At 41.1% G+C, this 16,102-nt stretch overlaps 1 protein-coding gene and 1 non-coding gene across 2 annotated transcripts in view; one reads left to right on the top strand and one right to left on the bottom strand.

Moving 5' to 3' along the window:
- Window positions 1–16,102, top strand: part of LOC126095361 (protein unc-13 homolog C) — a 657,358-nt gene that overhangs the window by 536,970 nt on the left and 104,286 nt on the right. Inside the window, exon 22 of the mRNA XM_049910168.1 lies at window positions 7,484–7,650. Within this exon, the coding sequence (XP_049766125.1) occupies window positions 7,484–7,650 (167 nt within the window). The remainder of the gene's footprint in view (window positions 1–7,483; window positions 7,651–16,102) is intronic.
- On the bottom strand, window positions 14,753–14,827 carry Trnat-ugu (transfer RNA threonine (anticodon UGU)). The gene has a single exon. It is a non-coding gene; the product is annotated as a tRNA-Thr (tRNA).

Genomic DNA, 16,102 nt, shown 5'->3' with positions numbered 1-16,102 from the left:
AGTCACTGTAACTCATTACGACAGTGACTGAGCACATGACATAACTTACACTTGGCCAAATGTAACGAATTCCTTCTGCCTGATTCACTTCCTAATTTGTGCTCTGTTATCCAGTTCCACTTATAACCACCTAAAACTTTTACTCATTTATTTCACACACTATTTCCCATTTCCTTAATACCATCCCTACCCCAATGAACACCTGCTCCATCTCGCTGCACTATTCAAAAATATAACGCTTTCCCTGCTCAAAATCCATTCCCACATCCTGTTCCTTAAATGTACCCTTTTCTGGATCCCATATCTTATACAATGACAATCACCTCTTTAGACATTGCCAGTCCCTGTCCCCCATAAACTGAGTACTGCATCAATACCTTTCCATGGCACAAGCATCCCAGAACCACTTCTATTCCCTCCACAAGATACTGTTACTGTGCAATCCTTGCTACATACATGACATCACCAAGATCGAAACCCTTGCACTCCAACACCTAGAGGAGCATTCCAGACACCACCTCCATAGATTGTCCAATCTGTTGGCATCCTATTCCCATATCAGGGCAGCACTATCTGTCAACATCATCCTGGTCACAGCGAACCACCTAGTCCACCCCTCATAGCTCTTAGTGACCTTTTAAATTTAGCACAGCTGCCAAACTGCGTTCCAGCACTCCATTAAATCTAGAACCCAAGCAAACCCAAAACACTGTTGTTAACCTTTCCAACCTTGCCAAAGACGTACTCCCTTTTTTCCAAAGCCTACAGTGGAAACACTTTTTTGCCACCAATCCCTCGAACAAAAGCCACCGTAATACCAAAATTGAACCTTGTATCTCCCATACCATACCACCATCCAGCCATGACAGTCCCTGCTTCACACCTAACCATCTCCTGGTCGCCTTCCAGAAACTCCATACTGCCAACTTTGAAAACAATTGATAAAATTATTTAATTGGTTATAATAGAAGGAAACATTCCACGTAGGAAAAATATACCTAAAAACAAAGATGATGTGACTTACCAAATGAAAGTGCTGGCAGGTCGACAGACACACAAACGAACACAAACATACACACAAAATTCAAGCTTTTGCAACAAACTGTTGCCTCATCAGGAAAGAGGGAAGGAGAGGGAAAGACGAAAGGATGTGGGTTTTAAGGGAGAGGGTAAGGAGTCATTCCAGTCCTGGGAGCGGAAAGACTTACCTTAGGGGGAAAAAGGGACGGGTATACACTCGCACACACACACATATCCATCCACACATATACAGACACAAGCAGACATATTTACAGCAGACTGTATCTGTATATGTGTGGATGGATATGTGTGTGTGTGCGAGTGTATACCCGTCCCTTTTTCCCCCTAAGGTAAGTCTTTCCGCTCCCGGGACTGGAATGACTCCTTACCCTCTCCCTTAAAACCCACATCCTTTCGTCTTTCCCTCTCCTTCCCTCTTTCCTGATGAGGCAACAGTTTGTTGCAAAAGCTTGAATTTTGTGTGTATGTTTGTGTTCGTTTGTGTGTCTGTCGACCTGCCAGCACTTTCATTTGGTAAGTCACATCATCTTTGTTTTTAGGTATAAATTATTTAATTGGATAGATAAAAAATCTACTCACTAAATGATGGCAAAACACACACATCAAAGACTGTTGTAAGTGGCAAGCTTTAGGAGCCAGTGGCTCCTTGTTCAGGGAGAAGGGTTGAAGGGGAATGAAGAAGGGTGAAGGAAAGGGACTGGAGAGGTCTAGGAAAAGGGTTAGAGTTTCGGAAATTCACCCAGAACTGGGGGGCCAGGGGAGACTTACCATACAAGATGAGAAGGAAAGACTGATGAAGACAACTGTCTTTCATGCGTGTGTTCTGCTGCCACTTGGTGAGTAGATTTTTTTATCCATCCAATTAAATAATTTTATTAACTGAAGACATGAAGTCTGTAAATGAGTCTGCAATCATTTTATTTTTGGCACTTTAATTTTCACAAGTCCGTCTTGATCACAGATTTCTTTACACTTTATTATTGGTTTTGGCTTACTGCCATCTTCAGATCTGTTGTAAATATAAATATTGTGTAAGTGACCAGGTTCAATTAGTTAATACTAAATCTATAAAGTATTAATGATGCATGAAATATAAAAATATAAAATATTTTTAGCCATGTATGTCAGCCATACATACTATTAAAATATTCTGATAAAAAATCATTGTCAAATTAAACATGTGAGTACATGGTACGTGCTGCTAATACTCAGATTGCGTCAGGTATTTATACAAGAACCTAATGCCAGCAGAGGGCACTTTAGCTAGAGTACATAATAAACCAGAGTCTCCAATATAAAGATTAAAATGCAGTATGCACTGTCTTTAGTTAAAATTTTTCTTTGGTTAAATCAGCATCTGACATTAAAAACATATTTATATGCTGATATACTATATGTGAAATTGGAATCATACTTGAAATCCATAAAAAGCACAAATACTATACAATACAGCCCTTAGCCTGGTTAGGTAACATACAACGTTTTATGAATGCCAGTATAAAAAGTATAAAATAAAAAAGTCACAAAATCTTCTATCCTTAAGAGATCAGTTAACAGTGAATGTAATTATAATACAATTAATAAAGTAGGGCCCCTTAATTAAAAATAGAAAATCTATAATCAATATTATATTAGAATGCGGAATCGATGGTGAATATGTCATGGCTTCCTGGTTTTCCTTGGCTGAGCTAGCGGAGGATGGCCCAGTCTCCTCATTGCTGGTGGCTGGCACACGCCAATCTGCTGGGGTGCTCCATGCTATTCAAACTAGTAGGTCTCTGAATATATAAAAGTAAGCATTCAGGTTAAACTATTTCTGTCCATTCAGTAGTAATTGCGGTTGTTGGTTTCTGTGCACATAAATCTCCATTTCTTTGAGCAGGTTCATTAACTGTCATTTTGACGTCCTATGCAACACTTTCATATTACTGTCTATATGTCCTACCGAATGTCTTTCTCTGTCCAAATGTGTATGAAAAGTGCTCTTATTTTGACTATACATATGTTCTCTAAAATGAGTCTGGAAATTTCTTCCTGTCTGACCAATGTAAAATCTATCTGTCCTGGCAGCTAATCTTATAAACACCAGATGCCATATATTTATTGCTCTCATTGCCAACTTTGTGCCATAGCTTATGAGCAATTGTACCTTTCTTTTGAAACCCAATTTTTATTTTCGTTTTTCTGATGTCTTGCGCAATTCTGTCGGAAAACGCACCATTGAATGACATAACCATAAACTTCTTGCCCTCTGGTTCTATTGGCTTTTTCCTGTAATAAAGTGTAAAGAAATCTGTGATCAAGATGGACTTGTGAAAATAAAAGTGCCATAAATAATTTTACCTCCAACTTGGCGTCAACGTCCTTCCTGAGGTCACTTCATAAGAACACTAACTTTTCAGTGGAAGAAAGGACAGCCTTACACAACCTGAAAACAGATCCTGACCTATTCATCCTCCCTGCAGACAAATGCTCCGTAGGCACTTCCCAGAAACCTTTCCCTGAGTCCATCTCTATCCTCACCCCAATGACATCCCCCACAACCATCTTCTGCATGCTCCTCAAAATCCACAAACACTACAATCCTGTACATCCCATTACAGCTGGCTGTTGTGTTCCCACTGAAAGAATTACCTCTCTTGGTGACAAGCACCTCCAAAGAACCTAGCCTTCTATGTCAAAGATACTAAGCAACTCCTTCACTGACTCTCCACCACCTCAATGCCTTACCTCCTGGATCTCCACTCATTGCTGTTGATACCACCTCCCTATACTCCAACAATCCTCATGCCCACTACATCTCTCAATGTCCTTCAGACTCCAAACCCACACCTCACTCGTTATTCACCTTACCAACTATAAAGTGACACAGTTGCTTTCCATTTGAAGGGAATGTTACAAACGAATCTGTGTCACAGCCATGGGCACCTTCATGCCATTCTCTTGTGCCAGCTTGTTTACGGGCCATCTGGAGTAAACTTCCCTAACCTGCCAAAGCTCCCAACCTTTAGTCTGGTTTAGGTTCACTTATATCTTCATGATGTGGACTCAGGGACAAGTCACCCTATCCTCATTCCTTGACAAACTTAATGCCTGCTCTCCCATTCACTTCACATGTGCTTCATCAACATAACGTGCCATCATCCTGGACATTTACCACCTCCTCTCTGATGCCTCCATCCACACCTCTGTCCTGGTTAAATTTAGTAACCACCATTTTCACAACTGCCATCCCTTCCACACTAACCCCCCCTCACCCCAACCCAGTATAGTGTAGCCACCCACGGACAACGTATCTGCAGGGATGAAAACTCCCTTACCCAGCTATGCTGATGGTTTCATGAGGGCCTTGGCAAACAGGCATTACATTACCCCCCCACCGGACCTAGTCCACAAAAACATTTCCTGTATTTCCTGTGCCAATGACCCCCAGTCCTTGCACCACCCACGAGAAGCAGCTATGAAGAAATGCCTCCTAATCACCCAGTACAATCCTGGACTCAAACAGCTGAATCAGATCCTTCGTCAGGGCTTTGATTATCTCTCATCATACCCTGAAATGAGGGATAGCTTATCCATGGCCCTTCCTCCCCCACCTGGTGTTCTATCATCTGCCCAACCTACAAAATATCCTAGTCCATCCATATACCACTCCCATTTCCACTCCTAAATCCTCACCACAGGGATCATATCCCTGTGAAAGACCAAGTTACAAGACCTACACAATCTACCCACCCAGCACTTCCTATTGAAGTCCTATCACAAGCTTATCCTACCCTTTCAAAAGCTGTGACAACTGTGAAAGCAGCCATATCATATGCAAACATTTCACAGTGTCTTATGTCACATGACCACCAACCAGCTGTCCATCAGGATGAATTTCCACTGCCAAACTTGTGCAGAACAAACTGAATAACCAGTGTCACAACATGCAGCTGAGCACAACATGCTCAATTTCAGTGGCTGCTTCACAACCCATGCCTTCTGTATTCTTCCTTCCACCACCTGCTTTTCTGAACTATGTAGAGGGGAGTTATCCTTGCATCACATTCTTTGCTCCTGTAATCATACCAGCCTCCATCTCCAGTAGCCTACTGTCACCACACCCTCCATGCAACAGTTTCCCCTTTCTTCATCCTGCTGCCCCTACCAGTTCACATTCCCACATCACCTTCACTGTGCACGACTCTTCACTGGCTTCAAAAACCTGTATCACATGCTTAGCCTGTCTACCTGCCACCCCTCCCTCCTGCATTACTAGCCATCAAAGCAGCTGTGTCCTAGCAGGTTACTAGCCCCCAGCACCAATCTTTCTCTCTGCCTCCTGCCTCTCTTTCCCTTGTCCCATCCCACCTGACACAACCACCAGTACAGCCTGGTCCACCCACCGAATTGCAACACTGGCACAGTTTGTCTAGCTGGCACTATGTAGGGGCATAAAAGGCATGTGTGTGTGTGTGTGTGTGTGTGTGTGTGTGTGTGTGTGTGGTGTACTCTAACTCAACAAATAATTATTATGATAACTAGCAAGTTTTCTTTTTATGTGTGCCCATTGACAACTCTAAGCTTAACATTTAATTACTTTGTTTAGTGTATGATCATGAGTGGAGGTTTGGCATTTCAAGTAGTTAAAAATGAATTTCTGTCATAAAGATACTGATTGGTGTATGGTTCAGCTTATTTCATATGGACTATCAGTGGTTGGGAAGGGAGTGAGACAGGGTTGTAGCCTCTCCCCGATGTTATTCAATCTGTATATTGAGCAAGCAGTAAAGGAAACAAAAGAAAAACTCAGAGTATATATTAAAATTCATGGAGAAGAAATAAAAACTTCAAGGTTCGCCGATGACATTGTAATTCTATCAGAGACAGCAAAGGACTTGGAAGAGCAGTTGAATGGAATGGACAGTGTCTTGAAAGGAGGGTATAAGATGAACATCAACAAAAGCAAAACGATGATAATGGAATGTAGTTGAATTAAGTCAGGTGATGCTGAGGGAATTAGATTAGGAAATAAGACACTTAAAGTAGTAAAGGAGTTTTGCTGTTTGGGGAGCAAAATAATTGATGATGGTCGAAGTAGAGAAGATATAAAATGCAAACTGGCAATGGCAAGGAAAGCGTTCTGAAGAAGAGAAATTTGTTAACATCGAGTATAGATTTAAGTGTCAGGAAGTCGTTTCTGAAAGTATTTGTGTGGAGTGTAGCCATGTATGGAAGTGAAACGTGGACGATAAATAGTTTGGACAAGAAGAGAATAGAAGCTTTCGAAATGTGGTGCTACAGAAGAATGCTGAAGATTAGATGGGTAGATCACATAACTAATGATGAAGTATTAAATAGAATTGGGGAGAAGAGGAGTTTGTGGCACAACTTGACTAGAAGAAGGGACCGGTTAGTAGGACATGTTCTGAGGCATCAAGGGATCACAAATTTAGCATTGGAGGGCAGCGTGGAGGGTAAAAATTGTAGAGGGAGACCAAGAGATGAATACATTAAGCAGATTCAGAAGGATGTAGGTTGAAGTAAGTACTTGGAGATGAAGAAGCTTGCACAGGATAGGGTAGCATGGAGAGCTGCATCAAACCAGTCTCAGGACTGAATACAACAACAACAACAACAATCAGTGACCAAGGAAAGAAACTTTTTATGTTTCAATTACTATAATTTTGTAAGTAAGGTTCCTGTATCAGTGCTTAAGACATTTACTGAGTGTTGTGACAGCTGTTTCAAAAGATTTCCATTTTCAAGGATGTCTACATTGTCCCGATGTATATATAACATGTATATATGTGTGAATATATAACATCTGTACCTGGTGAATGTTTTAGTTAAACTTCAAGTGAAATTCTAAAATATTGATTTCATATCAAGTTTGTACCATTTTATACAGTTTGCCACAATATTTTGATATAATATTGCAGATATATCCTGTGATTTTTACGGCTCATGCCATAGATGTTTCATATTTACATAGTAAATATAAAATAAAAATAAAAAATAAATATATATTCTGTTACTACATAAAATAAAACATCTGTTGTGTGAACTGTCAAAAATTACAGGAAATATTTATAGTATTATATCAAAATATTATGCCACACTGTATAAAACAGTACAAAATCAATGTGAATTTGCTATTTTAGAATGTCACATGAAATATAACTAAAAGAGTCACCAGGTACAGTCACACTAGGTGTTATATATACATCAGGACAATGTAGTTGTATCTGAAAATGGAAATCTTGCAAAACAGCTGTTGTAATACTCAGTAAATGTTTTAAGCAGTGATACTGGAACCTTACTTACAATGTCCTCTTGAGATATATATTTCGCTGCAGGCGCAATCGTAAAGAAACTTATAATAATTTTGTTATTATTTTAGTTAAAATTAATGAGCATGGTGATGCTAGTCACATTTTTCAACATATCTGTTTTGCAGGCTTGCATACTGATGAATAACATACAGCAACTGCGTGTACAACTAGAAAAAATGTTTGAATCAATGGGAGGTGAAAAACTTGAAGAAGATGCAGCTAACATTTTAAAAGAGTTGCAACAAAATCTAAACTCTGCTTTGGATGATCTGGCAGTGCTTTTTGCAACAAGGTAAAATTTTGTATTATGTCTAGACAAGAGAAATATAAGGAGAAATGTTCAGTAAAGTTTGCCATAAAATGCTATTATAATTTTTGTATCAACAAGTTACTGAGAAAATTTGTTATGGAACAGAAGTTGGATGAGGGAAGAGATTTTCAAAGCATAATGTTGTGGGCATCAGAAAATGCAGGAAAGAATCAGAAATACCATCTCTTCGAGGTTGCATACCTAGTTGCTATGCCCAGTGCTCTTTTCCACTTTAGATCTCCATAAAATACATTTTTAATGATTTCTCTTTTCTGTGATACCTCTTATACCAAATTATATTTAATAAGCTGATTAAAATGCTCTTATTCATTAACGTTAGAAGTTATGACAAGAAATATAAAACAATTGGTGATGCATTGTACACACACACACACACACACACACACACACACACACAATCAACAACACATTTATGATTATAGCATAATTGAATTGGTGCCTTTGCCATGAATGTCTAGGGGAAGATAATAGAAAAACATCAGTAGGAGAGTAACAGTGTGAATTTATGCCAGGAAAAGGGACAGCATATGCAATCTTCACACTCTACCAGCTTTTAGAAAAACAACAATTGTAGGCTCATAAATTACATGAGGTCTTTATAAATCTAGAGAAAACATGTAATAGAGTGCCTTGGCAAAAAATTTGGAGATAATACCAGAGTTGTATTATGTCCTGTACAAGATATATACGAAAATGCAAGAACAAGGATAAGAAGGAGTGTTGGCATGACAGAGTGGATACCAATTTGCATAGTCTTGTATCAGAGATCTCCGCTCAGTCCCTGCTGCAACTGTGATCTGGTTATCAATGCCCCATCAGAAGGAATTTGAGATCAAGCCCCTTGCTTCATGCTGTTTATCCACACTAAAAATGATTAGGAGTACAAACTGGAAGACTGGAGGTAAGCACTGGAAGACAAGGACTTAAAATAACCAGAAGGTAAATAGAGTATTTAATCCTCAGAAATGAGGAAGGTTACAGCCCTAATGAATGGGGAAAGCCTGAAGAGGGTAGGGCACTTCAGATATCTTAATCAACTGTGGCAAGTAATAGAAATTTCGATTCTGAGATAGATCACAGAGTGCAAAGAAGATAGAGGAATTAGAAAAGGATGCCTGAAATATCATGTCAAAATAATAAATTTCAAAGTCAAGGGGATGACTTGTAAGGCGGTTATAAGGCCAGCATTATTGCATGGAATGGGGACATGGGCCACAGTGGAGAACCTGTGGAATAGGCTAGATGTAGTTGAGATGAAGATGTTGAGGTACATGTGAGGAGTCAGCAGAATGGATTGAGTTCTATTTAAGAAAATCCAAGAAACTGTAAAAGTTGTTTAAGTGCACGAAGACTTCACAGAAAGAATAAAGCTGCAGCAGAGGTGGATGGACTGCATCTGAGAGGAACAGATGGAAAAACAACTGACAGGGTATGACTGGCTGGATCAGGAAAAGTGGAAGAAACTTGTTAGGCCTGTTAACCCTGTGCAAGGAAAGAAAAGATGGAGGAAAAGGAGGAGGAGGATAACAGGAATCGGTGGATCTCAAAATATAAGAAGGTTTAGAAAGTCAGATTGCTAGGAATTTAGAATTTGCAACAAAGAATTTAATAAAAACATAGGTTCTGATCAGCTTGTTATAGAGGTTTGTTTGTGGGAAAGGGGAAGGAAGCTCTTCTAGGCGGTCTAAATGGGATATTAGGTAGAGTGCACTTCAGTTCTGTGCATGATGTCAACAAAATCATAACTGTGCCAAAGAAGTTGGTTATTGCAGTCTGTATGGGCACAGGACAGTAATGAGAGGTTCACTCCTTTGTAATTTTTCAGAAGAGTCAATAATGCTAGAGCTGGCTGTGATATTACTTTATGTTGGTTGGCTCATTGTGTGCTGTAATATGGAGTTGGCATTTACTGAAACTAAGCTAAGAGACTCCAAGGTCCCCAACATTTCAGTTTCACAATTGGTCCCTATAATAAGAATATCCTCATTGTATCAAAATCACACAGGAGACAGAGTGTCATAAATTCCAAGTAAATACCCTCCAAGTGTTGCACACTGCTTCCTATGGCCATTCCAGTGATCCCTTTATACACTCCTGGAAATGGAAAAAAGAACACATTGACACAGGTGTGTCAGACCCACCATACTTGCTCTGGACACTGCGAGAGGGCTGTACAAGCAATGATCACACGCACGGCACAGCGGACACACCAGGAACCACGGTGTTGGCCGTCGAATGGCGCTAGCTGCGCAGCATTTGTGCACCGCCGCCATCAGTGTCAGCCAGTTTGCCGTGGCATACGGAGCTCCATCGCAGTCTTTAACACTGGTAGCATGCCGCGACAGTGTGGACGTGAACCGTATGTGCAGTTGACGGACTTTGAGCGAGGGCGTATAGTGGGCATGCGGGAGGCTGGGTGGACGTACCGCCGAATTGCTCAACACGTGGGGCGTGAGGTCTCCACAGTACATCGATGTTGTCGCCAGTGGTCGGCGAAAGGTGCACGTGCCCATCGACCTGGGACCGGACCGCAGCGACGCACGGATGCACGCCAAGACCGTAGGATCCTATGCAGTGCCGTAGGGGACCGCACCGCCACTTCCCAGCAAATTAGGGACACTGTTGCTCCTGGGGTATCGGCGAGGACCATTCGCAACCGTCTCCATGAAGCTGGGCTACGGTCCCGCACACCGTTAGGCCGTCTTCCGCTCACGCCCCAACATCGTGCAGCCCGCCTCCAGTGGCGTCGCGACAGGCGTGAATGGAGGGACGAATGGAGACGTGTCGTCTTCAGCGATGAGAGTCGCTTCTGCCTTGGTGCCAATGATGGTCGTATGCGTGTTTGGCGCCGTGCAGGTGAGCGCCACAATCAGGACTGCATACGACCGAGGCACACAGGTCCAACACCCGGCATCATGGTGTGGGGAGCGATCTCCTACACTGGCCGTACACCACTGGTGATCATCGAGGGGACACTGAATAGTGCACGGTACATCCAAACCGTCATCGAACCCATCGTTCTACCATTCCTAGACCGGCAAGGGAACTTGCTGTTCCAACAGGACAATGCACGTCCACATGTATCCCGTGCCACCCAACGTGCTCTAGAAGGTGTAAGTCAACTACCCTGGCCAGCAAGATCTCCGGATCTGTCCCCCATTGAGCATGTTTGGGACTGGATGAAGCGTCATCTCACGCGGTCTGCATGTCCAGCACGAACGCTGGTCCAACTGAGGCACCAGGTGGAAATGGCATGGCAAGCCGTTCCACAGGACTACATCCAGCATCTCTACGATCATCTCCATGGGAGAATAGCAGCCTGCATTGCTGCGAAAGGTGGATATACACTGTACTAGTGCCGTCATTGTGCATGCTCTGTTGCCTGTGTCTATGTGCCTGTGGTTCTGTCAGTGTGATCATGTGATGTATCTGACCCCAGGAATGTGTCAATAAAGTTTCCCCTTCCTGGGACAATGAATTCACGGTGTTCTTATTTCAATTTCCAGGAGTGTATATCTGACCTTCAAATGTGAATCAATTTCCCCAGTTGTTGGATTGGAGGAATGGACCAGTACCATGGCCACTACATTCTCCCGACCTCACTGTTATAGAATTCTTTTTGTGGAGTGAGATTGGTGGAATAGAACAAACAGTTGTGTTAAACACACAGATATTTATTGAAAGAAACACCAATAAAGGAGAGAAACTAAATACACTTTTAAGAAAACAGAAGCTTTTTCACTTTTCATTGCCATTTTAACTAACAGCATTGTTAAAGAAAATCTGTTCACAAAAGCAGAACATATAAGAGCTATTATCAAAAAGTAAACTGTAATCATGTATATCACTTTCAACTGTCTCATTGTGTAACATTTTATCACATTGATATTCACAAATATTCTGTTTTAGTGGTTTTGTTAAGAATTCTGCTTTTATTTTTATCCTTTGAAATGTACTGAATGTAACTCGTACCATCAATTACTTTCTCTCTGATGAAATGCTGTTTTGTGGAAATATGTTTTGTTCTTGATTTATCTCTATGATTCTTGGAGTGTATAATTGTTACTTGAATATCACACTGCACAAGTGTTGACTATCCAATCATTTCTTTCAGGTCAAGATTCTTTGTAACTCTCTCATCCATACTACCTCCTTTGTGCAGGCTACTGCTGTTTCCATCATGTACAATGCAATTTCATTTCATACTGTTATAGTACATTGGAAATCCCAGCAATACTATCACATATCCGGTACTACTTTTATGAGCATCTATACAAGTAGCCCAATCAGCATCAGCGAATGCTACAAGTATTTGACCAATGGGATAATATTTTAATTTGTAATGTGCTGTTTCCTTCACTTACATAAGAACCCTTTTTGCTGCATTCCTATGATTCACACTAAATTTTGAACAATATTTTGAGAACTTTGGCACCAAGAAAGCTGTCTGGTCAAGGCCTTTGTGGAAGGTAAGGGAATCTGCCAATAAGCTCACTATATGGAAGCTTTTTTTACTTCATTATCACATATCGCATCAAGGAAATTTGGTTTGGTTTCCACTAGTTCCTTGGCTCCCTTAACATTCTCTGCCAAGTTGTTAATTAATATACTACCTCCGAGAATGATTAATTGTTCCATATTTGTTGTTTTCAAATTTCACTTCTAACATGTGTGACTGCAAGCTCATGTGCTTGATTTTAAAACAACAATCTGAAAGAATTTTTACCTTTTGCATTTCCTTCTCATCCTGTATGGTAAGTCTCCCCTAACCCGCAGTTGTGGGTGACTTTCCCAAAATCTACCTTTTTTCCTAGACCTCTCCAGTCCTTTTCCTCCACCCCTCTTCCTTCCCCTTCAACCCTTCTGCATGAAGAAGGAGTCACTGGCTCGCAAAGCTTGCCAATTACAACCGTCTTTTATGTGTGTGTTCTGCCACTGCTTGGTGAGTAGACTGTCCAGTTAAATAATTTTGTCAACAATTGAGTGTTTTGTTGTTAGATTTTCCTTTAATTGGCTATGCAATATGCGCTCTTCACATCATACTGATTGATATGCCACTTTTTCACAACACTAACTGCTAGCAGTAGACAAGTTGTTTCTAAATTTGAAACAGGAACTTGACTAATGCACTTTGTGACTAAACAAGCTTTAAAGATTGATTTCTCACCAATTGTCTTCTTTTTCAATATCCATCTTTTTTTACTGAAGTTTCACCAGATGATAGCTTGACCAATTCCCATGCATCCCGATACACCAAGGAGTTAATGCCTTCACTCATTGCAACTATCCATTCAGTACCTTATCAGAATTAAGTGTTGCATGATACAATAGTGGTTTGTTGTTGTAACTTCCTCACACATCATTTGTTTGTGCATCTTCAGTATAAGCTTTCTCTTTTGAACAAAGCATCATTGGATGACATTTAGTTAGTCTCATTTCTCTTTTTGTTATATTCTTTCTTTTAGTGTGCAACATTGTTGCAAATTTACAGTGGGTTCCACTGTTTCCCTATAACCTTCAATTAATAGAAACATTTCTTCCAAATTCTGCTTCTGATCTGAGAATCCACAAAATTCCTCTTTTTTGCTCAAATGTTCTATTTACTTCTTCGCAGCATCAATACTTAAAACTGGTAGTGCCCCAACATTGCACAGTTCAATAAAGTCTTTCTGTCCTCTATTTCAATTGAGATTTTGCCTATTTGTTACATGATTTCTTATGTGTGCCATTGATGTACACCATCTCATCCCAAGAACTATTTACCTAGTAACTTGCTTCCTAGCAACTGTGAGCTTACATATTCATTAATCTTGTATTGAGACATTCAGATATATCATTCCAGAATGAGATTTTCACTCTGCAGCGGAGTGTGCGCTGATATGAAACTTCCTGGCAGATTAAAACTGTGTGCCCGACCGAGACTTGAACTCGGGACCTTTGCCTTTCGCGGGCAAGTGCTCTACCAACTGAGCTACCGAAGCACGACTCACGCCCGGTACTCACAGCTTTACTTCTGCCAGTACCTCGTCTCCTACCTTCCAAACTTTACAGAAGTTCTCCTGCGAACCTTGCAGAACTAGCAGTCCTGAAAGAAAGGATATTGCGGAGACATGGCTTAGCCACAGCCTGGGGGATGTTTCCAGAATGAGATTTTCACTCTGCAGCGGAGTGTGCGCTGATATGAAACTTCCTGGCAGATTAAAACTGTGTGCTTCGGTAGGTCAGTTGGTAGAGCACTTGCCCGCGAAAGGCAAATGTCTCGAGTTCGAGTCTTGGTCGGGCACACAGTTTTAATCTGCCAGGAAGTTTCATATCAGCGCACACTCCGCTGCAGAGTGAAAATCTCATTCTGGAAACATCCCCCAGGCTGTGGCTAAGCCATGTCTCCGCAATATCCTTTCTTTCAGGAGTGCTAGTTCTGCAAGGTTCGCAGGAGAACTTCTGTAAAGTTTGGAAGGTAGGAGACGAGGTACTGGCAGAAGTAAAGCTGTGAGTACCGGGCGTGAGTCGTGCTTCGGTAGCTCAGTTGGTAGAGCACTTGCCCGCGAAAGGCAAAGGTCCCGAGTTCGAGTCTCGGTCGGGCACACAGTTTTAATCTGCCAGGAAGTTTCAGATATATCATTGTTCTGTAGTGTATATATCATAGTTACTTCATGCCAAATTCCTTAAGACTTACAGAACTGCAACTATTTGGGCGAACAGAATGGTAGGCCATTGTGAGTGCAGATTCTCTTTGAAGTATTTACTGATTTGATTTCCCATTGGAGTCAACCATTTCTTGAATTCTTCAAATACATAATACTTATTTGTGAAAAAATATACAAATATGTATCTGCTTGCATCATTCATGATGTTTAATTAAAGATCTATTTCCTCCCAAACTTGGAACATCAGTAGGTCCCATGAGATCACTATGAACAAGCTCTAAATTGTTTGTTCATTCCTTTGAATTTTGTGATACAGTTTTCAGAAACAGACCTTGTGTCAAATGATAATTAAATCAAAGCCCTTAGCTGCTGACAGGTGTTGTTGATATACATCAATGGGGACAGCTGAAAATGTGTGCCCTGACCAGGACTTGAACCTGGGACCTCCTGCTTACATGGTAGATGCTCTATCCATCTGAGCCACCAAGGGCACAGAGGATAGTGCGATTGCAGGGACTTATCCCTTGCACACTTCCCATGAGACCCACATTCCCAACTGTCCACAACCTACATTCATAGTGTTTCTAATAGATATTTGCCCATTCACTCTATACTCGTGCCAGACTAAGCAGACGAGTCCCGTAAGAGTTCAGGCAAAGCGTGCGCATTCACACAGAAGAAGATCAATGGCCAGGTAGCCTTTATCTATATGAAGATGGTATCTGTTCCCGAAAGAACAGATACCATTGACGACTGTACAGATTGTCTAGAATGAAATGATAATTAAATCAAAACCCTTAGCTGCCAACGCCTGTCAGCAGCTAAGGGTTTTGATTTAATTATCATTTCATTCTAGAGAAGCTGCACAGTCATCAACGGTATCTGTTCTTTCGAGAACAGATACCATCTTCATATAGACCTTGCATCAGTTTACTCATCAGATAGCCATCACACAGATTTATTTCACCTTTTTCACAGTCTCATCCCAGGACTGCTTCCTTTTATATCAGATTGTTGATTGCACTCTTATTGACATGTGTCATTTCACGATGCCACAGATCTGGTGATTTTGTGTTAAATCCACTGTTTCTCAGTATATTTATTGAACTTCTATCATCTGCTCATGTCTTCATATTATATATAAATATACATACAGCAGCATGTGTATATGTATGTCCTGCATGAAGGTTAAAAAATCGGTATCAGCACTCTGGTGGTTAGTATCTCCAACATCACATAGGAGCTGAGATATGGGCAAAAATGTGTTGGTTTAGCACCTGGAATGTAGGCAGTCCTGCACAACATGCATGTTGTGTGGGAGTATCATTAACCTGTTTTGCAGTGTTTACAAGTGTGGATGGACACAGCTTGTAGAAGGATGGGATGGGTAGAGGAAGGTTTAGATGGAGGAGGTAGGACAGGGGAGAATGGATAGGAAGAGAGGGGATGATAGAGACATGGGGGTAGACAGAGAGATTGTGGGAAAAGGAGAAGGGCAGAGTGATTTGGGGGGGGGGGGGGGGGGCAGGAGGAAGTAGGTTGGGAGAGTAGGACACAGGAGGAGAGAGATTGATAGAGGTCTGGGAGATATCTTCAGTTTTGTTAGATCAACTGCACTTTATTTTATAAGTCATAGAATATTTTCCATAGATTCATGATTTTTCATTTGTAGGAAATATAATTTCTGTATAAGTTACACAGTGTGACATAGGCTGTCCTTTGGAGCATATAATTCTTGAAGTTCTTCTTGGATTGTTTGGTATTTG

Source organism: Schistocerca cancellata, chromosome 8 (assembly GCF_023864275.1).
Source record: "Schistocerca cancellata isolate TAMUIC-IGC-003103 chromosome 8, iqSchCanc2.1, whole genome shotgun sequence".
In the NCBI taxonomy this organism is placed as follows: domain Eukaryota; kingdom Metazoa; phylum Arthropoda; class Insecta; order Orthoptera; family Acrididae; genus Schistocerca; species Schistocerca cancellata.
This window is presented reverse-complemented; position numbering and strand designations above follow the sequence as displayed.